The sequence below is a fragment of the Triturus cristatus genome, chromosome 4_2 (assembly GCF_964204655.1).
Source record: "Triturus cristatus chromosome 4_2, aTriCri1.1, whole genome shotgun sequence".
NCBI lineage: Eukaryota > Metazoa > Chordata > Amphibia > Caudata > Salamandridae > Triturus > Triturus cristatus.
In genome coordinates this window covers 666,864,952-666,887,686 of record NC_140586.1, presented here as the reverse complement: position 1 = coordinate 666,887,686, position 22,735 = coordinate 666,864,952, and the positions used below count along the sequence as shown (strand labels likewise).

Below are 22,735 nucleotides of genomic sequence, written 5' to 3'. Positions count from 1 at the left end.
TAGCTGAATCCTGGAACTTTATGCTCTAGTAAAGACTTGAGGACTGAAGAAATCTCCCTTGGGCTTAAGTAGTGACTCCCCTGCTTGGCAGGCACCAACAAAGCATTTTGCGGGTCTGCATCCACGAAGCTCCCGCCGGACTCCGAAGTAATTGCAGCCCAGGAAGAGGATTTCCAGACATCTCAGAGGCCGACCCGAGTCCCCAGCAAAGCTGAGATCCGCAGCCCTCGTGAGTAGCGTGGAACCGGAACTCCTGGTAACCGGGCACTTTTGCAAGTGCGTTGACTTCTCGACGTCTCTTGAAGTCGTGCTTGGGATTACTTGTAGCCCCCACCTCGAGCAGAAGATCCAGCAAAGATTGACGGCCTAGTCAACCGCGTGACCCGTGGGCCCCCATTTTGTGTTTCCTCTCGAGGTCCCTTCGCGATCCCTGGTCCGTCGACTGGTGGGTCCCTGTTAAGGTAACTTTGATTTTCCTTGGGCTTCCATGGTTGCTCCAGATGTGCCCTGACTCCCAACCAAGTGGTGAGTCCCTCAGACCTTGCTGGTCTGCCCCGAAGCATCTTTCTCCTTTCTGCGTGGGTTTCTGTTGCCAAGGCTTGTTGTGTCCAATCCGGGCACCGACACTGCAGCACTTGACATCCTTCATGAGACAGCTCGAATCCAGCTCTTGGTCATCCTCGACACCTCCTGGTCCTCGTGGCTGAAGAGTCAAGCTTCACCTTCTTCACCTGAAACATCCGACATCGGTGGGTATCCGCCTATCGTCCTCCTGGTCACTGGCAAGTGACCCAGACTCTGTCCCCTCTGCTTTCAGGTTCTTCTCATATTCGATCCAGGCTTGGATCTCTTTGGACACTTCTCATCTTCCGGGCAGCAGCACTTCTTTGCCAGCTCCCATTTAAAACAACGACGCGACCCGACGCCATTTGACACCTATTCACCCGGCTTCCCTGGGTGAGCTAACACGAGTACTCCGGTGCTTCCGTGGGTGTTGACCCTAGAACTTCCTAAGTCCCAAAGGGTTTGGTCCTGACTCAATTCTAAGTCTCCCTAATCTTTAAAAATCTAACCGCGACTTTCCCCATAAAAGCTAATGGGAGCTCGCGGCTGTGTTCTCACACTGCACACGGCCCCCGTGGGTCCCCTGTGTCACTACCTTGGGTGGTTCCTTGGGTACCAGCGATTCTACAGGCTCTAGGCCTTGTGTCTAGTTAAGTCGTAGTTTTTATAACACTATTTTAGTATATGGTTTGGCTCGCCCCTAGGGCATGACGTGTATCTGTGCTTATTACTGTCATATTTGAAGTGTAACTTATGTGTTTTGACCTCTAGCCTCATAAAGAGACTAGGAGGGTGTATTTAGAAATAAATACATATATTTTATATATATACTTGGTGTGGTTGTCTTTCATTTAGCCATTCAAGAGATTATAGACTGGTAAAACAAGCTGCTTTACATTCCTTCAAGACTTAGCCTGAAGGCTGCTCTCCATAGCTACCACTAGGATAGCTTTCAATAAAGGTTGTCTTTAACCTATAACCAATAAGGGGTTGTTTGGACTGGTACAAGGTGCCCACTATAACTAGTGGACAGCATATACCAGGCCAACTTCTCATAATGATCTTCTGAAAATTCTCAACTTATTCCCATTTTAGACGTTTTAGGGCTAAATCACAAAGACATGAACCCGTGTATAAATGAGTTCTACAGTCATATTACTTTACATACTCCACAATATGTTTGTGAATTGACCTCTTTGTGCACAGTATGCCCTTGAGCCTACTCTACAAGCTACTTAGTACACATGGGTGCATATTGCATTTTTGCCACCACACTTTCTGAATCTAGTCAGTTGTTTTCAATTGTAATTGTTACTGCACTTTGATGAAACACCTACCTTTCCTTTAGTGTATTTACATTTCTTTGTTTTACAAAACCCGAAAGCCACAAAAAGAGGGCTATTTTCAGATTATTTTATGGTGCACTGATGTGTACTGCAAAAGGAAATGTGTCGTGTATTTCAAGGGGGCCGCTAACGAACCAGTTGAGTCAAGCCCAAAACAGAGTATTACTGCTCAGCAAAGATCTCTTTCAATCTGTGGCGAGAACATGTGTTCTCTCAATTGCTTAGCATACAAATGCAGAAAAATTAGAATGAAATGGGTTTTGCCCATCTTTTGCCCTGGTGCTAATGTGGTTTTAACCATTCCCTTTTACACTAGCAGCACAAATAGGCCTTGGTGGTTTGCATGCTGTTGAAAGCCTCATTATGTATTTCAGTCAATCTGATTTGATTCCATAATTTCTTTAACTATTCTCCACACAAACCACTCTTCTTCACAGCTAGCCAGACTAGATTGTGTGCTCCACCTGGAAATTAATTGTTTTTCATCTGTTGCCCTCCGCCATGCTCCATTATTCAGGGGCTGAAGTAGAAAAGAACACAGTTGATTGCCGCCTCCTGGCATGGCCGCTCTGGAACAGCATGGGACCCAATAATGAGATTGACTCCGCGTGGCTTCTTTCAGTGGAGCGGCTTGGTGGCCCAAGCTCAAGCCGCCAGCTGAAAGGAGCACTCCTGACTTTATGTGCTAAACTGAGGCTACATTGTCTTTCCGAGAATGTTTTTGACGTCGAGTTGGCATGCCCACCAGAGAGGGCATTTATGGGCAGAGAAAGCCTCAACGGGAGTTGTTCTGAGATCCTTTAACATCTGGGGTATTATCTACAAATACATATCCGACTCGGAAATTGGTGTCCCTGTAATATCACTCCATGAAAATTGCACAGTATTGGTATTACATTCAATGGGTAGGCCATTTCCCAAAACAGAAAGACTCAACAGGAGTTTGCCTGAGCCACCTAATCCACGTGTTACGAATCTGCAAGCCTTAATTCTTCTTGCAATGATTTACCCTTATTTGTTAAAGACAGACATTCTGTGTAATTTCATTTTCATTAAAGGAGCCATCGAGTGTAGAGAAAAAAAAACGGTTCTTTCTCTTTGAGGATCACCAGCAATAAGAATTCTAGAATGTTCCTTTGCTTGATGATGTCAGCGGAGGTTTCGAGACCTACTGTGACATCATCACTGGCAGGCCCTTTTAATTAACAGTGCTATTCTTGAGTAGAGAACTACCAGAAGAAATGAGAAAAGGAGCAACTTTCACAGTTTATAAAAAAAAAAAAAAGCTAAAAACGTATGTTTTAAAAGACTATTCTAACTATATCTTCTGCTGTGCACTAACACATCGATGGCTTGTTAATGCTAAAAATTATTAGCATTAGAAATAGGAGGCAACATGTTTGCTAATAAATGTGCTGTTCATGTTATTTTGTGGAAGACACTTGCTGGATTAAAACCATGTTAGTCCACTAAAGGCCTTATGCATTACACCTCTGAAAGGAATGCTTTAAAGCCTGCCCAGCTTATTACATTCTGCTGTCATTTTGTAAACGCTGTCCGAATAAATCATTAAACACAAAGGCCTGATAGCAGGTTGTTGATGGAATATTGCAGAAAATGCCTGCCTGCTCCCACAAACTATTTTGGGATGTAAGAAGTAATAATCAAGCTAATGAAAAGCGGAGAGCTGCTCGGTTGAAGTGTCCCAGTTCGCTCACTGGATTTCATTGGAAATACATTGTTGGTGCACTGACGTTAACCTTTGGCGGGAGGATAGTAAGGGACACTTGGAGGTATGGTACCAGAATATCGTGGCTGGAATATTGTCTGACATTTATATTGTTTACAAAAACCTCCCCTGTTGAAATCCAGATTACGTCACTAGCCCAGCAACAAGTGGAGGAATATAATAAGAAGGTAAATCAAACCACACAGGAAACATCAGTGTGTCATGTTCTGAAAATGTGTTCATTGTCTTCTGTACGAAAGCCTTAGTTTAAAAAAAAAATATTTTGTCATTGTTACACAATGTAAATTTTACAGGTCCTAAAGTACACACACGTTTCCCTAGTTTACCTAGTTCTTACCAAATGATTTTGAAAAATTCATTCATTTGGTGAATAAATAGTTTTCCATCAATGGCAGTGCTGAGAAAGACTATTCTGCATCTCCTTGTTAAATAAGACCTGTCACTGGAAGTTTTTAAGGTAGTTTGGTCTCGCGCTCCTCACTTCAGTGTCAGGGTCTCCTCCTTCCAGCTACAGGAATGCAGGCAATACACGTCCACTGTCTGGGAAGTTATACTCAGGTCCATCCTGTGCCATGCTAAACCAGGGGCACCCCAATGCTTTACTTTAATAATTAGGCAAAGGATCTCTGAGGTCAATTTTAAGGGTAAAAATCAGAAGGCATCCTCCAGTATTTTCAGAATCGCATTTCAATGTTTGCATTCGATGTTTACATTAGCCTGTATATTATCTCATGTTGCTTTGATCATGAGGTTTCTGCGTTATTCTAGCACAGCCTAACGCTCTTGATACTTCCTTATATATGTGTCAAGCCATTACTTTACGCTTGCACCTCCTCAGCGAATCAGCTGTCGATGCTGAAGCAGTGGTCTAGTAAAAGCCTAGCACTGAACTGAGTGTTTAAAAGTGCCTAAGGTACCATTATCTCACATGCAAATAATGATGTTTCTTTTTACAGGTTTGCATCCTCGGAGTGCATGTTATTTCAAAAGTCATCTCTCTGTGCCTAAAACCCTGCCATATAATGTTTACCTTGACTTAAAACTTCCAATTGTCACCTCCCCCTTTTTTCTTTGAATGACGCTCTCCCTACTTTCAATCCCCTGCATGCCTCCTCTCCCAGTACCGCCTACTCCAAGTCATGTGCATGTTTTCCATAATCTCCGTTATTATATTTGTGCCAATTGCCCACACCTCATCTTGAAGATCACAACCTGTCCTTCATTGAAAATCATGCCCTGCAACATAGCAATACCTAACCTGCTCGAGCTCATCTATTGCCCCATCAACCATCTGCATGAACTCACATACCCCCAGTAATATTCATACCCAATGCCTACTAATTTTAATCCACCTCAAAGACACTGGAGTAAATGCATAGAATAGCCTCCTTGAGAGAACAGGATGGAACACAATACCAACAATAACTAGTGGATTAACCACTTCGGAGTAGTGCGTTGCCTAGCGTAAAGCTCTTCAAGACCTCGTTCGAGGTAGTAAGTGCTAAGTAAATGTAATTTGAATACAAAACAACACATACTGAGTCATCTGTTAACTTTCTGTAGAGTCCACTCCTGGTGCTTCGGCCCCCTATTGACACCTCAATAGATGGTTACTGAGGGGCTAAGGTTAAGACAAGGGGTCAACCTTTTGCAAAATCTTTGGTTAAAGGGTGAGTGATCTCACTTCAGGCTAATACCGCTGATTCTGGTAACTCGCTTGCTCAGTGAGTTGTTGCATGTCCTCGATGCACAGGGCCTTGGCGACACTGCACAATGGGAAAAAATAGAGGGAGCATTGATCACAAATGCTTTTGTGAATCAACCCCATTACAGTTATTTCAATCAGTACTAAGGTTTCCATATACACATTAAAAAAAAAGACAATATTAATGAAAATTACTATTGTGAAAAAAAAGGTTTAGTCGTTTTAAAAAAACGCAGTCCATGAATAGCCCATCTAAACTCCTCACAATGAGGACTGATACTGATGAGAAAGATTAACAGTCTCCCACCCTCACGCTTGCGAAGTAATGATGTTTAGCCATTGAATCAGCATGTGATTCACAGCGTCATTGCTTGTGCTTGGCACTTCTTGGAGAATTCATTATGATATCAAGCAACCATGCTTGTCAACTAGTATTTATTATCATGTAGGTTAGGTAAAATCAAAAAAGATCATAGCGGTTTTTATAAAGCCAGAGAAGTTGTTTTCTGACTCACGGACGCTTTCTGCAAGTTTGTTCTAATGCCATTAATAAATGATATGTGACTTCACTATAGCACACACACAATTTGGGCAGTGGAAAATAATCTGGTAATGGCTCTCAACAACAATTAATATTGCAAACTAGCAGTCCAAGTAGCTTATTCTACATCATTCTGTTTAATAACCCTCTGGATAATAACAGTTAGTAAAGCATTATAGCCTGTTTCTGAAGGTTATACTGTTTTTTTAAATGTCCTGAATCAAAGTTATGGGTTGGAACTGGGTGCCAAGGCCTATAAAACGAAATAGGGCCTTTCATAACTGGTATAGAACGAGGCAGAGGGCACAATACTTCCAGAACATTCCACCTGCAGAAGTTAGAATGTTCTAAATTAAAAAGGAGAAACAGAAAGAAAACGATTCAAACGTCGGATCGGAGGCTTACACTAGACATTATTAGTCATGGGCCACTCCGTTATCTTCAATGGAGCTCTCAACATTCCAATGTTCCTAATATAGCCTTATAGCCCGCGGGCTATCCGGCTATTAATTCCTGTTCCAGCATTTTAACAATGATGCGGGCCTTTAATGGACAGTATAGCCCGCAACAGAGGGCTAGGAGGCTATTAACGTAGTCCACCCTAGAGGGCAGAAGGTTCTAATTAGTAAAACATAGGCCTCGCGGAGCCTGAGTGCATTGAAATGCCCTTGGGCTCAGTGAGGCCTTTGCTCACAGCAACAGCTGTGAAAGAATAACATTGGAATGTTGATGTTCGGGGCTTCTACCAGCCATTAGACGACTGGAGCACTCCATTGTCTCCAATTTTCTAATATTATATAAATATGGCTGTTCAAAAAATATTGTTAATATGTGAATGTTAACAGTCCCCAACATCCTGTGAGTTTTAAAATATTTGTCCTTGAGTCTAACATGCTGACGGATAACTCAAAGTGATAAATACTTCTTCACCAAACATTTCAGTGACTTAAGACCCATGCAATCAATGGGTTTTGCTCCCTTTCATTTTGGATGGTTAATTTGTTTTTCGAACATTTGAAATCAGCAAACATTTTGATATTCACAAACTACGTGCAAAACTTAATTGTTGAAAAAGTATGCAGATACTGGACTGACTAGTAAATATGCAACCAATTAAACATACTATATATATATATTGAGCACTGAGTGCACAAAGTTGCTAGAACTCTTTTTAGGTCTCGCCTAGCGCAGCGCGATTGCGCTGCCCTAGGATAGGGCTCTTGGAATCACTTCAGACTTCCAAGAGCCTTCTCCGTGTGGGTCGGCCTCCTCCGACACATTCCATTGGCCTTTGTGTGTGGCTTTCAAAAATTGAAAGCCCACAATTGGTCAAAGGCGGGATCATGTCCTGCCTTCTCTCTAAATGTTGACTCCCATGGCCTAGGGTTCTCGGGAGCGAGCAGCAGCGCGGCCTGGTGCCTGCTGCATACTTAACATTCCTTTCAGTGCGCGCTCATCACACGCGGTCTTGTTATTCATTGCGCAATATATACCCCCTGAAATGTTTTAATCTGTATCTTATTGTGTCCAACAGTGCGCTGCCATATGGTATTATTTATCGTTCAAGTAAAACTTTTTCCAACTCTATAGACCGATATGACACTGAACTAAGTATGATTCATGCTTTCAGACGGAGGCTACTGTGGTTTTAGTTGTTTGAAAGTATGTACAAATTGACTGTTTGAATTCATAACAGAAAGTGAACAGTATCACTATTACACCGGTACATTTTCTATCCTTCGAGAAACAGCTGCATGTTGCATCGTTTTGAATTCTTGTTGCATTCATATGGCGCTGCATACCCCTGACAAGGTGCTGAAGCGTATTTGCACACTGATTGCTCGCAACACCGTGTCAGTGGTAAGGCTGGCAGTGGGTGTCGATAGCCCACATGGGTGGTGGTCAGATGTTCTTCTGCATGAGGACCACAGTTGCGCTCTTGTCCTGTTTGTCTCTGTGCCCAAGTGTGAAGGTGAAGCAGAAATGTGACGAATGGGACGCTTAAACATTAAGACAGCGTTCTAAGCTTGAATTATTGTTTTCCTGCTGCCTGATAATGGCCCAGCCATGCATGAAGATGTCAGGTTGACACTTTGCAACGTGACATGTTTACCCACCGCTTGTCAGCCATCAAGGATGTAGCCGAGCCAGCAGCCATCACTAAATAAGGCATGCATTATTGATCCCATTTGTACTGCTAAATATCCCTTACAGGGCCCTGGGGCCCTAATGGCTCTGCTCCCTGGCTCCCAGGAGAGGCCTTCCTTTAATGATCTGTTCTCCAGATGAGGCGCAGTTGGCAGGTGAGCCTGGGGACGGCACTGTCAGACATGAGACTCAGTCTCACATTCATCATGGCAGCGTGGCGTGAGAGGCCTGGCTACATTGGGCCCTGCGTGCGGGTAGACCCACACTGCTGCATGCAGTGCTGTGCGGCAGTGGACCCCCATGCGGGTCTGGGCTCACCGCCGCAGCCGTGGACCGGCGTGGACCGTCACCTGACCCCTGACGCTCAGAGAGACAGGACAGTGCCTGCCACAGCCAGTGGAGTGCCAGCTGCAGGCTACAGTCACTGGACTCGACTGTCTAAGACTAGTAGTACAGAAGTTGGAGTTCACAGAAACAGTAAGTACTACTGCATTGTATACTCTTCAATTCTTTGGTCACTGTGAGGCAGCCTGCTGCCACTGACTGTAGTGTGTTGTAAGGGCCTAGCAACCTTGTATCGTATGTTGTCTTGTCATACAGCTGCACGCACTCAGACACCTTGATCTTCAGTGTAATGCTGACTTACGGTGGTCATTGAAGTGCACAACGTCTGCATTTTACAGTGCTGTTTATCTCCTTGTGATTTCCAATCCAGAGCGCAACATATTTGCCAACTCTAATCTGCGAACGTGTTTTTAACAAGAAGTGTCCCAATTGGATATTCGCACCTGAGGCATGTTTTACAAAATGTATTTTAAAAGTATGCTGTTATTCTCATACACGAGCGCAGCAGATTTACCACTAATCCTTGACTTGTATCATGTTTTATGACGAGGAGTGCCCCAATTGCGCACCTCTCAGAGTCCACCAGTTGGATAAATATATTTGAAAGAAATATATCTTTAAAAACAGTTATTTCCGGTCGCTTTATACTTCCCAGACTTTGGTCTGTTTTTATGTGTCCGATGTTAGTGCTTAGAAGCATTCACTCTCGGTCGTGCATTATCCAGGTTGCTCAGTCTTTCCAGCAGGGAGGTTGAATGCTTTTTTCACACTCAGCAAGCCCCTTGCCACCTCTTTGCTTCCTTAGTTCCCTTCGATATCTGGTGCTTTGTAGCAGTTTAAAAAATCTTCTTAAATTTTCTCATTGCTCTAATTAGTTTAATTAATTTGTTTCACTTTTCCTAATTGCTTGATTTTTCTCATGGGAAAGTGTCACTCTTAGTTGCTAAAATGTCACTCATAATTCATCTTAAATTATGAAAATGTCACACATGGCAATCTGAAACCTTGGCAGCTATGATGTCTGTGTCTGCAGATCTACAAGACACAGGCACCACTTGGCCGAGAAACCATGCCTTCGCCCCGCTGGGGGTGCAAATTGCAGCCTTAGCGCTTTCTTGTGAACGATCTGCCGGGCTTTTAATTTCATTCTTGAATTCGCATTTCTTTAAACGTCCACGGAATAAAGTTGGAGTTGACATCATATTGAGTATTTTCAACCTCTAATCCCTGTGATTATTTTCCATGTAATAATGTCCCGCTGCCTCTTCTTCACTTTCACACAAGTGCCCTTCCATTTCTGTGTCGCACCCCCCCTTTACTCGGACATACTACTACATTTCTGATCACTAGTCTCCACACATACTGCCCTGTCCTCAGTTCACTCCAGCGTTACCACCCTTGCTTCGTTTTTTTCTTCACATTCTCCTCTATTTACAACCATCCTCTTCTCTCCTCTTCACCCAAACACTGACCAGCTGTTCCGCTGTTCATACCCCATCCCTATCCTCACCTCAGGGCTGACTTCCTTTTCTCTGTTCTCACCCCTGCCACCTCTTCACCCTGGAACTGACTTCCTAAACACTTATAAGGTCCCAAAGGCAAGACCTATTGGCTATGCCAAAACTGTTCTGTGTTGCTTTCAGATTACCCAGTGCACAATGGCACTACTGAAGATATACATGAGGTCTTTCTGCAATTTCAATTGCCACAGCGCCCTTAAAGCTCTGATGCATTTATGAGGTGATGTTTACGTGTTTCTATAGAGTTGCTGCCCATGCAAACGAGAGTAGACCTGCTGTTTTGGCTAGGGAAGTGCATGGTCCAAGGGACAAACTTAGGTACTCATCCCAAGGGGGCATTGCCTTAAATGACCCTCACTGTCCTCCAAAGATAGACCAGGGGTGTACTGATGCAGGAACATGATTCAACATTTGGCCCTGGACTCTATATAAAGGAATGGGAGAACCCTGCACCCCTGTTGTTCGGGTGACTGAAGGAGACCATAGCCCATACATGTCAGTTTAATACAGCTCATGTGTCTGGTCTTTCCATGGTAGTGCATATGAGTATATATCTGTGTGTCCATACACAAATGCCCTGGTTTTGAACAATCAAGTTAGTGGACCGAAATATGTCTTCTGTAACCATTTACTGGGCATTTGCTCCATTTCTTAGTCTTGTGATAGGACCTTCACAAATCATCCAGATTTCTACCTTCATTTGTCAGGTACCAGGTGCTACAGAACCAGAAGAGAACAATGCGGCTGCTATCTTCCACAGAAAGGTCTCCCACTGACAGGGACTACCTGGGAGCCTATAACACGGACATAGCTTTAGCTAAAACAGATATGTGCAGATCACTACTCCCCAGTAGACATGATCTGTGGACTCCACTGGCAGTCACAGCAGTGTCTTACTGAAAGACCATGACCAGAAGGACCAACAGTATACACCCTCCCCAGAGTGAACATTAAAAGCAGTGGACAAGAACTGCATGTCAGTTGAAGGTGAGAATGTTAGTCCACCAGAATCCAAAAGAAACCCCGAAAATGACAAGAGTTACAGATTTCTTGTATTTCATATTCAAATTGACCTCCAACCATCAATGGAGGTGAACATGCTTAATAAAAAGAAACCTTGATGAAAGATTTTAGCTGTAAGTGTCTTATCCTATCCTATTCCACTTTTTCCGAGAAGTCCTTCATCTTACTTAGCTTTGTATGGGTTGGTGTAACTTGGGAGATAAGGTGTAGGCATCGCCCAATAGGCACAGCACCATTGCACCGAAAAACAAGGCACTCTTTTTTAAGGCAGCATGACAGAAGATGCTTCAACGGGAGCTCAAATAGACCCTTCCTATATAATGGTGCAGGGAGAGGAAGGCACATCGCAATGATAGTTTGATTGGTATATGATATTCTGCTGTGGGACAGGAGCTAAAACCTTTTAGCGGTAGCAGTTCAACTACCCAGCACACTATAGTGTAAAATGTTGTATTTTATTTTCTCTCTTTCATGTATGTAGTTATTATTATGTGTTCCTCTGTGGCAAGTTCATCCATACATCTTTTCTTTTCCCATCCGATATAAAAGCTATCTAGTCTTTGTTCTGTGTTTGGTTATCCCTTAACAGTCTTAACTGGTGATGAAATGTTGGAAACCCGTTCAGAAGTCTTTTTGTGTTTGATACCTTTAGATCCATGCCCCATCGAGGGGGCTCATGTGAAGTATGCATATGTATTGGTATGTGTAGTGCACAAACCTAGCTAGAGATCAGTGGAGCATCCAACATGGGTGGTTGTAATGGTGGGAAGTGAATTCAGGATCATTTACAATGAGGTAGAATATTTGTGGGTGGATTTTCCTATCACTTAGGGATGTAGTGCTTTCTGAGGTGTGAGACTTCAAATCCTTTCTGAAAGAACTGCGGAAGGATTAGAGCAGTTTGGTTGGTAAAGGGATTCTTTGAGCACATAATAAAATAGACTGTTTTGTGGTTTTCTTCTTCTGGCAGTTTTTTGCTTCTAGTGTGGCAAAGACCGGGCCTCTAGTTTGGCCCAGTGCACCTGTGACCTTGTGTAATGCAAATGGTCTTGAAAAATGATACAGGCTTTGACGGACAGTCAATGTTGTTGCTTGAGGTTAAAAGAGATATTTAACGTTTCTTTAGGTTTTCAATGATGCGTACTGCAATGCACAAATTCCTCTCAGTGAGGCCATTCTAGTGTCAGGAGACCTTAGAGCAGGACGTTGCCTTCATCCAAATATGGGAGATCAAAGTATAAACATTTGGGAAGTTGGTTTCCAGGATGAAAGATTTCCCTTTCTTCAGGAGGGAGAGTTGGTATCATGACGGCTTGTCTTTCAGGAGAATTGCTACCATGCTGCATTGGCTTTCACAGTAATGTATTCTTTGAAGAAGCCAGTATTGAGGCTCTATTGGATGTTATCTGTTGGTAAATTTATCCAGGTTTATTATAGGGAGGCATGCCTCTGTATGTGGTTGGTTATTGTTGTTGGTGAACAGCAGGAACACTTGTTTGTTTAGGTTAAATAGACACTGGGCACTTAGTTCTAAAGGAGGCTGAGGAAGGGCTGTGTTGCAGAAAGTGATGAGCAGCAGTGATTTTCAGGTGGATTATCTTGTTGCACTGTAGCCTTGGGAATTCCCTTTGATGACAGAGATCCATTGCTGTTGACAGAGTTGGTGACGACAATCTCCATCTGTTATCTGTGAGGGTATATGTCAGGATTCTGCCAACCTGCCATCAGGCGGTGCTCATTAAGGTCATATTGGTTCCCACCTTTAGGCCAGTTCATGTCAGAACACATTGCACACCTGCTCCATATCACACCCCAATCTTGGTTTGCACAACACCATCCCAGTGCATTACAGTTCATGTAGGTCCTTCTTTTTTTAAATCTTGAATAAATCATGTTGTGACGATGGAACTCTGTTTAGTATCATAGTATCTCACTCCTATGGATACATTGACTAATACATATTTTCTCCCTGAACTTGTTTTTCTCTCAGCCTTGATACGCACCCCATCCTTGATTTCCGTATTTCCCTTCTTGCACCTTCTGCCTTTCCTAGTCTTTGCCTCTCCAATTCCCAGTGCAGTCTGCCCTCCTCTGGTGGGTCCCTGAGTTCCAGCACCTGGTTAATTACTCACACCTGGCTCTCTTCCTCTCTCTCTGCTGACCTCCCAGCTATTTCTGCCCTATGAGCCCAGTGCTCAGGGTTCTCGCACGTGTCTTCACTACTGAGACTTCTACTTAACTGGTGCTGTCTTGCTGCTTTGTTTCTGTGTGCTTTGCCTTTCCCAATTACTTGCTTTTCCATTACCTGTTTTGCTACATTAGATTATTTGTTTCTGTTCCTTCTTTTTACAGCTCCCAATACTCATGCTAAATGCTTGCCTGCATCACCAATTCAGTCCTCATACTTCTAGCTCTGTCTTTGTTTGCATAAAGATCCCTTGTCTTGTATTTTCGTATTCCTAGTACAGTCTGCATACTTCCAATCCTCTCTTTGGTTCTGTGCAGATTCCAAGTCTTGTGTTACAGTATTCCTAATTCTGTGTGCATACTTCTAGTCCTGTCTTCTATTGCTTGCACATTTCTGGCCTGGAAATTCAGTGTTACTTGATCTGCATATTTCCTGTCTTGTTCTTGTTTCTTAGAATCTGGTCCTTTTTTTCAGTGAGCCCTGTTTCTATATTCAGTTCTATTTGCGACTTTCCCTTTGGATTTTCTTGGGTTTATGTTCAAACTTTATTGTCTCAAAGAGTGCTTGTAGGTTTTGAGGTTGGATGCCTCTTACACGGAGACCCGCTCAGCAGCAGCGGTCCGTGGAGGGAGTTCCGTGCGGGCGGGGGGGCGGGGGAGGGGCAGGGTGGGGGGTACTAAACTCCGGAACATGGATAATTGGAGGTAAGTAAACAATTAAATAAATAGAACGAATTTCGTAGCGCGCCCTGCATCACAAAATGCGGTGCAGCGCGCGCTACGAAATTTGTTTTATTTATTTAATTGTTTACCTACCTCCAATTATCCATATTCTGGTGTTTAGTACCCCCCACCCTGCCCCTCCCCCGCCCCGCCTTTCCGCCCCACGGAACTCCCTCCACGGACCGCTGCTGCCGCTCAGCACTCTTCTTTGATAAGAGCTGCTTAGTGTCCTCCACGACTGTAAAATTAACTGCTCTTTGATGTATTGCTAGATCTTTTGCCATTAGAAATAGGTTGCTTTCGAAGGAGCATACAAGCTTTCATTTATGATAGTTTGTCTGTTTTACTTCTGCTTAGCACTTTCAACCTATTGTTTGTTGCACAGTGTATACCTCCTTTTCTAGTGGTCTCTGAAGACATTTCCCAGTTCATGCCCAGCATCCCAATCCTCTCCAGTACTCAGCTTCTGTCCTGTCCTTCTCCTTCTAAGCTTTCAGATACTCCTTTTGTATGTTAAACCTGCCTTCTGAATCACCTTGTCTATCCAGACAACAAGCTCCCCTTTGCCTATTTGTCTAGCCCTAGTCTCATCAGAGGTCATGTTAGCACAGAAAGTATTTTTTTTAACCAGCTAAGATTTGTAAAGTTTCTAATTTTCAGCCTTTATTGCGATGTTTCGGGGAGTACCTTTGCCTGACAAAACTCATTCTGCAAAGTAAAATTAATTTCACTGCATAGTGAGCTAATTTGAATTTGAATTGAACAAAGCCATGTATGAAGACTTATTTGCCAAAAGTTACTTTTGCAAAGCTTATCTATCACAAGTGCAAATGTTTGCAGGACATTTCCCTGTACACAACCTTTCTCTGCACAAAGGCATTGTGGAATCATTTTGTTAGTGTGAAGAGGGCTAGGAGAGACATATTGTCACAAAACTCAAAATTGATATATGGAAGAAGCAATTCAAGAAAACTTTGCAACCTTTCGGAATTTGTACATTTTTTCACGGACCTTCATGAACATTGCAAACAAAACCATTAACTTTGCACAAGCTATTTAGCTGCAGCCTATTGACTGACATGCCACTCTTCTACTCCAGAATGATCCAGTTCCCAGAAGGAGGTAAGAGAGGGACGTAGACTGGTTTTGTTCCCATAAAGTGTCATCACTGTGGTCGGCCCGCGTGCTAGGCTAGTGTTCAGAATCTTGAGTGGACTTCTACATCTAAAGGAGCTTAGCAGATTGGAGAACAGATGTCCGACAATGGTAAATGGGATTCTGCTCTACATTGTAAACGTACTCATTCCTTGCCGCACCAAGATACTCCAAAGCATATGTATCCGATGACTGCAAACTCAATAGTTAGGAGTTTTCCAACTGATCTTCAGAAATGCCTTGAAGCCTTCATCCATTATTTTTAAGTCGAGCATTCGGACCTCTTGTAAATACTTTAGTATATACTTATATTTGTATGTACTTTGTGGGCTCTGGAGATCAGCCCTAGGACTTGTCTGCTTCCGCTTAGGGACTTTTTTTTCTGTTCAACTGCCTCTATTTAACTGTCTTGATAAAAAACGACCAGCAGAGGTCAGTAAAATACCAGAACCCCCTTAGCATTCTCTAGATTCTAGTCCATTGAAATTGTCTTCCACCAGCACCTGTAGACAATAACATTTTTTGTGCATCTTGTATTTTCAGTGATATGACCACCGAAGGCCCTGATTATATATTAAAAAACAGAGCTGAATGGCAATATTTCTCTCCATGTGTTCCCATACCTGGCGTGTCACACAGTTTGGTGCTTACATTCCCTCCATGTTAAAGAACAGGAGATGTTTCAGCACCCAGGCTAATGTGCAGCATAGCTAAATACATATAAGGTCTCAAAGGCGAGACCGATGCATTGGAAATACTTGTTGTAGCTTCTCCTGAAGTTTGTCTACTAAAAAACAAAAACAAATCCCCTCCTATGCAAGCATCAGGTAATGCAAATAACACAGCATCAGGTAATGCAAATAACACTGCCCATCGACAATTCTGCCCCGCACAGCAGGCCTCTATTCTGCCTGAGCCTAACAACTCCCTTAACATTTATGTTGCAATGATGTCCATTTCTGTATTAGGAACAACACCCAGATGCATATATATTGGGCTCATTTTTTTTAATGCAATCATCAAATAAACATATAAAATACTAATCTGACTTGGCATTTGTAAGCAGTGTGTGCTAGTTGCTGTAATGAAGTTCATTCCTCATGAGGGCTGCACAAAGCAGGTAAAAGGCCAGAAATGGTGAATGTACATTACCGTCAGATTCCTCAGGTGCACTTCTGGGGTTTCATCGTTAGTGGGGCTGATGAGGACATAAAAAGGCACGGCCATGGACTTGTGAACTCCATCACTGACAGACACCATGAAGTGATCTGCCGTGGGCTCCAGGTGCTCGTGCTTTGACTGCACATAGTTGATGTAACCAGCCTTCAGGTCCCAAAGACGGAACGAACCTTTTGAAGACAAGACACGATTGATTAGGTCTATGCAAAAGGCACTGTTCTAATTCGTGCAAGCACTATCACGTGATAATCCGCAGAAAAAGCAATTAAGTGAATGATTACTTGAACGCGCGTGCTCCGGGAGCCTAAGGATAATTAGAACTTTCTCTAGAGGCACAGAAATTTTTTTGGGAATATTCTCATTTACAAGCCGAATGCGCCAAATGGTAGCTCGATGTAGCCAAAGAAACTGAGAACAACGTCTAAAATCATATGATCAACACATCTGGCTGGACCCCTTTTCTCCCTCACCCTTCTAGTAGGAATAGTTATTTGTTGTTTCGTTTTGTAATAGGGACACTTCAGGACCACTAAGGACCAACTACTGCACTGATGCACAGGAGGCTGTAGGGCATAGACCAGGAAGTTACACATCACTTCACATTTACCTTTTCACTTTATTTTGATACTACGCATATGAATCGAACATTATACATTAACATCTATTCTGTTTATATATGCCACTTAATTCTGCAGTTTTGTACCTTCTTACTAATATCCAGTTCTATGAGAATGTTCATTCACTCACTTCACATACCTTTAAATATATCGCTGATTTATTCATACTAACTAGGACAACGTATATCACAATCATTAATTAATTATGGGCACGCAATTTGATTTCTGTGAAGAACATTGGTTTCCTGACATTTTCTAAAGCTTCAGATTTAACATTATAATAAGGTGGCCATATCTTACCCTATAACTAACAACGTTCTGACCACTAATCCTTCAAAATACTTTAAAGGTTAGATCACCGTTTCCATTATTTCGCTTCTCCCACTGTTTTTAAATCGTTTACATTGTTTCTTACTTAAAGGTTCCAATATACTCCCAATATGCCTGAAAAGGTACCGTGTGCCGGCCCAAGACACCCATTGGAATTTGAGAACAATGTGGAGGTTGTATTATGTTAATCTGTTACTGATACTGCTACCCTCATTTGCACCCAAATAGGATGCATAATATTTCATTTAACATAAACAGTAATGCATCAGCATCATTCTTGGACCTGTGTGGCTAATAGTGGTTTTCTCCCAAACTTGTTGCCTTCTTCCCTCCTGTTTTGCTGAATTTGTTTTCGTTGGCCTTAGGACTCTGTGCACTTTACCACTGATGACCATTGCTAAACTGCTTGTGCTCATTCCCTAAAACATGGTAAAATAGACTTGCACCTGATTGTCATATTTAATTTACTTATATGTCCCTAGTAAAGTGGTATACCATATACCCAGGGCCAGTAAATGAAATGCTACTAAAGGGTCTGCAGCACTTATTATGCCACCCATTTAAGTAGCCCCTTTAAAAAAATGCCTCAGACCTGCCATTGCAGGCTATGTGCAGTTTTAAACTGCCAATTCGACTTGGCAAAATAAACCTTTTGCCAAGCCTAAAATTCCCTTTTTATAACAAAGTCACCACTATGGTAGGCCCTAAGAAACCCGTAGGGCAATGTGCATTATAATTGAAAAGTTAGGTTGGACATGTACTTTTAAGTTTTACACATCCTGGTAGTGAAAAATTCACAACTTTATTTTCACTACTATGACTCCTACTTCTCCCATAACATTGGTTTACCTTATTACATTTAATAAGTGATAACATGCATTTGGGAGCAAGTAGAAATGTCATGTTTGTTGCATAAGGAATTGTAGTTTAAAATTCCTCTTTAAAGGTAAAGTCAAATTTTAAGTCGCAGTTCTAAAAATGCCACTGTTAAAAAGTAGGCATTTTTGTGCCCTAACAATTTGGTGCCTGCATCCTGTTTCACATGACTAGGTGTAGTTGGCCTTCGTGTATTCCTCCTAGACAGCCACACAGTAGGGGGTCTGTGCGAGTGGGGCTGTGCACAGCTCCATCCACCAACCATTGCCAGGTTGGTGGATGGAGCTGTGCACAGCCCCACTCGCACTTCAAAGCAACTGCCTAAGGTCTCACCCAAAAAACTTCACCCTGGCTTTTTGTGCACCCCAGGCTTCCTGGGTCCAGGGCAGAAAGGCAGGCAATTCCAGACATGTCTGTGGGGGGTAAACTTCAGATGGTTTTTCTACCATAAAGCTGGCAGCAGGTATAAAATTAGGACCCATGAGACCCACTCTTCAGTTCACTTTTGGACCTGCAGAGAACTCTGAGGACTGTCCTCCTGCCTGTGGCCTGCTGGTGTACTTCAGAGTACTGCCCTGCTGCACCAAGAGGACTGCCCTGCTGCCTGAAGCCTGCCTTGTGCTCCCAGGGGACTGCCCTGCTGCCTGAGACCTTTTTTCAGTTTGAACCCAGGAATCCCAGAGTGACTCCAAGGGCTAGTTGGCTGGCCTCCTGGTCAGAGCCCCAGGGACAGAAAAGGCATAAACCATCTAGAACCTGCACCTGGACCCAACTTGAGTGAGTCCTGAACTTCCCTTTCCAATGCTGTATCCTTGGAGGGGGTGCTAAAGGTGCCCAGATTGCCCAAATCCAAAACTTTGGACTCATTACAATTTCAGTCAAAAAGTGCTGTGAGAACCAAGAGGAAACCAGGTCCTTGTTCTTGCCGATTCGCCCAAGCTGCATCGTCGCTGCTTTCTTCTCCACAGCAGCAAATCCTATTCAGCACCTCCTCATATAAAGGGTATCCTGCTATTTGACTGGTAGGGATTGACCTTAAATGAAGGTGAAATAGTACTTGTTTTGTGCTGCATACATTCTTTACACAGTTCCTCTGCTTTTGTGGCAAGCTACCAGCAGGTTAAGCACAGGTTAATTTAGTGACCTTTGTGGTTCGCCCTGACAGAGATTGTGGTTGTTGCTTGAGAAGGACTCACATCGCCCAATTTGTGCATTGTTGCACTGCAATTCTCACTGTGCACTGATAACTGTCTTTCTAAATGTGTTCATGAATTCCATCCCACCTTCATAAATGCTGTATTTTCCTACAAAGACAAGTTTTTTACCTCTGTTGTCAAATTGTGGTAATGTACAAAAAAGCAGGATGTCCTGCCTTTTTTAAGAGGGGAACAAGGTTATACGCAGTTTATCCACTTGCTTGGCCTACTGGATAAGAACCAGTAGGCCATGCAAGTGAATAAAGTGTGTGTGAGCGTGGGTCTCAAAAGGAAGCCTCAGGGAATGCACTCTGCTCCAAAAACATTTTTAAAAAGTATAAGGCAAGTGACTCATATTCAGTTGTCAATGAAGTAGTGTTTTTTACCTACAGTCACCATTAAAGGGGCACTCTCATTGAGAACAGAGGTGCTTTGTGAGAACTCAGCCATGTGTCAGTATTGGGCTAGTGCATTACAGAAATCAGGATAAGGGTGAATTGTTACTTCCTTAAAAGGACTTTGAACTTTCAACTGAACAGTCTTGGAGTTTGATGTCCTCCTCCACCTGCTCGGTGTCCTTCTAGTTCTTACCTTCATACTTTGGTAACATAGCTCAGCTGATTAATGCACCCTGCAATATATAATAGTAGGGTCTGCTGATTTGAAAAATTATCAAATGTTCAGAATTTTAATGCCCCTGCTGCATAGTATGGTGTGTAAACTGCAGGTTACATATTTGTATCCTTGTGTAGTAGAGTCAACAGGTAACTGCAAGGCAATAACTCTGAAGTTACTAGTGTGCATGACATTATAAATCCTTATGAACGCCCTTATTTGTCATGGAAACAGGATGTTACAGCATGCTAGCTTGAAAGAGAAAGACATTTTAATTGAACTAAAATCGTGAGGTTGAAAGTTGGACTCTTCTAAGTACGGTTTGTGATAACAGATAGTGGTGACATATATAGAGGTCACTCAGAAGTTCCTTTATAGGAAAAACTCCAAAGTTAACTGTCAGATAATTATGTACCCCAAGGATAGGACAGTCTCCCATACTTTAGAGAGAGGATGAAAGTGCCCTCCTGCAAAAACACATTGAGGCTGCGACGATTGTGACAGGAATGTTGTGGTGACACATGCATGTTACATACAAATCAGGCCGAATTGGAAGGCAAACATGAATGCACTGATTTGTCGAAGTGTGTATGTACAATGCTTTGGGGCAAGACAGCAAATACTTTAAATGGTGATAGGAGTTAACGTAAATTATCATATTATTTTAGAAACAAAAATAACTGAAATGCAGTGGAGAGAAAAACTTACATTTTGCTGTCCAGAGAAGTTCACGGAGTGAGCAACATCACAAGGTCATCCGACCAGTGAAGAGAATATGTGTAAGTAAGCGTGTTTTTATACTTTCACTTATTTTCAGATGCGTCTCTGACGGACACTGTTCATTCTGTGATGCGGACACAAGGAACTGTAACTACAGCTGCCTACTGCTCTCTCTTAATGGAGAATCATTGGGGAGAAAGATATAAAGAGCACAGAATATGGGAGGAACAGATACGAAGACTGGTTGCTTACAAAATCAGCCTGGAAGTTTTCAAATGTATCTGAGGATTGCAAATGGTTTGGCATTAGATAGTTAGGAAAAGACCAATCGCACCACCAATATATCTACCATGAAGCTGATTATATAATAGATCTAGGTGTTAGGTAGAATTTTAGACCAATTCATTACAGAGAGTAGAGCCATGTGATATCTAATGCTTTTGGTTTTTGTAACATTCATTTTACTTTATATTGTGGCTGCTGATTGTGCATGATATGTAACCTATTATTATGAAACACCACTACGTGTATTTGTCTAATGGTTTCAGGGGCCAGGTAGAGGATTTACGGATCTGGAAAGAATCCCTACATATAAGATCCTCTCAGGCAGGGTTGTCTGACTCATAACATTCTGGATCTAGATGACCCTAGCTCATCTAGATCCAGAATCAGATCATCTAGAGAGAAGTGCCCATTTTCCTGGATCTAGATGACCCTAGCTCATCTAGATCCAGAATCACATCATCTAGAGAGACAAGTACCCACTTTCCTTTTTCCTACAATAAGTAAGATCCATATGGGGCTAAGGAAATATTTCCAGCTGTGCCTTTTGATTTCTGAGTATACAAAATGGTGCCCTTCCACATGGTTCAAACCTTAGGGAGCCACGAGATCCTGAAACCCTAATAAGTGATGCGCACAAAAGAAAGAGATGTCCTGTGGTTTTTTGTGATCCTTCTCAGAGACAGGGTAGGTGTCCCCTACTCCCACTGAGGTTTGTTAAATGCCTCAAGGACATAAGTGATGTTTCAGTCTTTGTGAGCGATGACTGTAGAACCGGAGAAGGGGAAGTTAGAAAATGTAGGCCCAGACCTTACTGGCAATTTGACTGTTAGGAATTTTCCTTAAATGAAGGTGGAATAGTACTTGTGGTCAGAGAACAGCCAGTGTATGCTACAGAAGTATTTTACTCTTACAATGAACTAGAAGTGCAGATGCAGAGGAGCTATTCATAAAGTATATCAGGACTGAACCTCCGTCTGAATATCATCCCTTCTGAAGTGCCTTAGAGACACAGTAAACACTTAAGACTGTTTCAGGGTAAACTTCCACTTGTAGTGCAAAGGATACCCATGAGTTCACTTACAATGCCATGATAAACTTGGCTAGTGCCAGCTACATGTAGCAAAAAATAAGGGGGGGGGGGTTGCCTCCTCTACACACAAGTAGTTCAACAAAAAGAAACCCAGTTCAGTTAAGTGCAAAATAACTCTCCACTGAAGAAAAACAAAAGTTTTTCTTGTAAAACTCTCACCCACCAGGGTTACCCCTTGGTAGCATGCTTCATCATCGGGTCCATCCCGTTCCGCTGCGGATTAGGGCGTGCTGCAACCTACGTGGGAGCACTTACTGGTGTTATATACAATGATAAATAAATTGTTCTAAAAAGAAAGGAAGTGGGGGAGATGGTGTGTGGTTTAAAAATACCTGGCTAATAGGTGCCCCATAATATTTAACCTCTAGTCGTAGTGATTAAAAATAGGGGGAGTTTTAGGATAAGAGATTATAATGGATCCATTCTCCTAAATGATCAACCATCAACAGATGTTTTATAACAATATTTTTAGCATTGACTCGCTAGCATTTACTTATATGGCATTAGCGGATGCTCTTGCTAAATTGGGAGAAAGTCTTCAATTATCACACCCATTAAGGTCCGGCTCAAATGGGGTAGAGGGAGAGCTATGGTATGTTTAAACAAGCCTTGACTGCAAAGGCAGTGGTGGGTCATGGGACCAAAACCAATTATGTGCACAAAGGGCAATAAATAACATGCCCATATGTGCATTATTATGAAATTCTCCTCAGAGCAAAAATCTATATACTGGACATTCCAGACTGGGAAGATCCACATGACCAATCATGTCTTACTCTGTTGCAGGATTTGAAGCATAGCTGGGATAGCCCAATTCAGA

General features: G+C 42.6%; 1 protein-coding gene across 1 annotated transcript in view; it reads right to left on the bottom strand.

The window, feature by feature from the left end:
* LOC146834868 (FRAS1-related extracellular matrix protein 1-like) overlaps positions 1-22,735 on the bottom strand; it is a 991,143-nt gene that overhangs the window by 560,682 nt on the left and 407,726 nt on the right. The window contains exon 19 of the mRNA XM_085602468.1: positions 16,160-16,356. Within this exon, the coding sequence (XP_085458594.1) occupies positions 16,160-16,356 (197 nt within the window). The remainder of the gene's footprint in view (positions 1-16,159; positions 16,357-22,735) is intronic.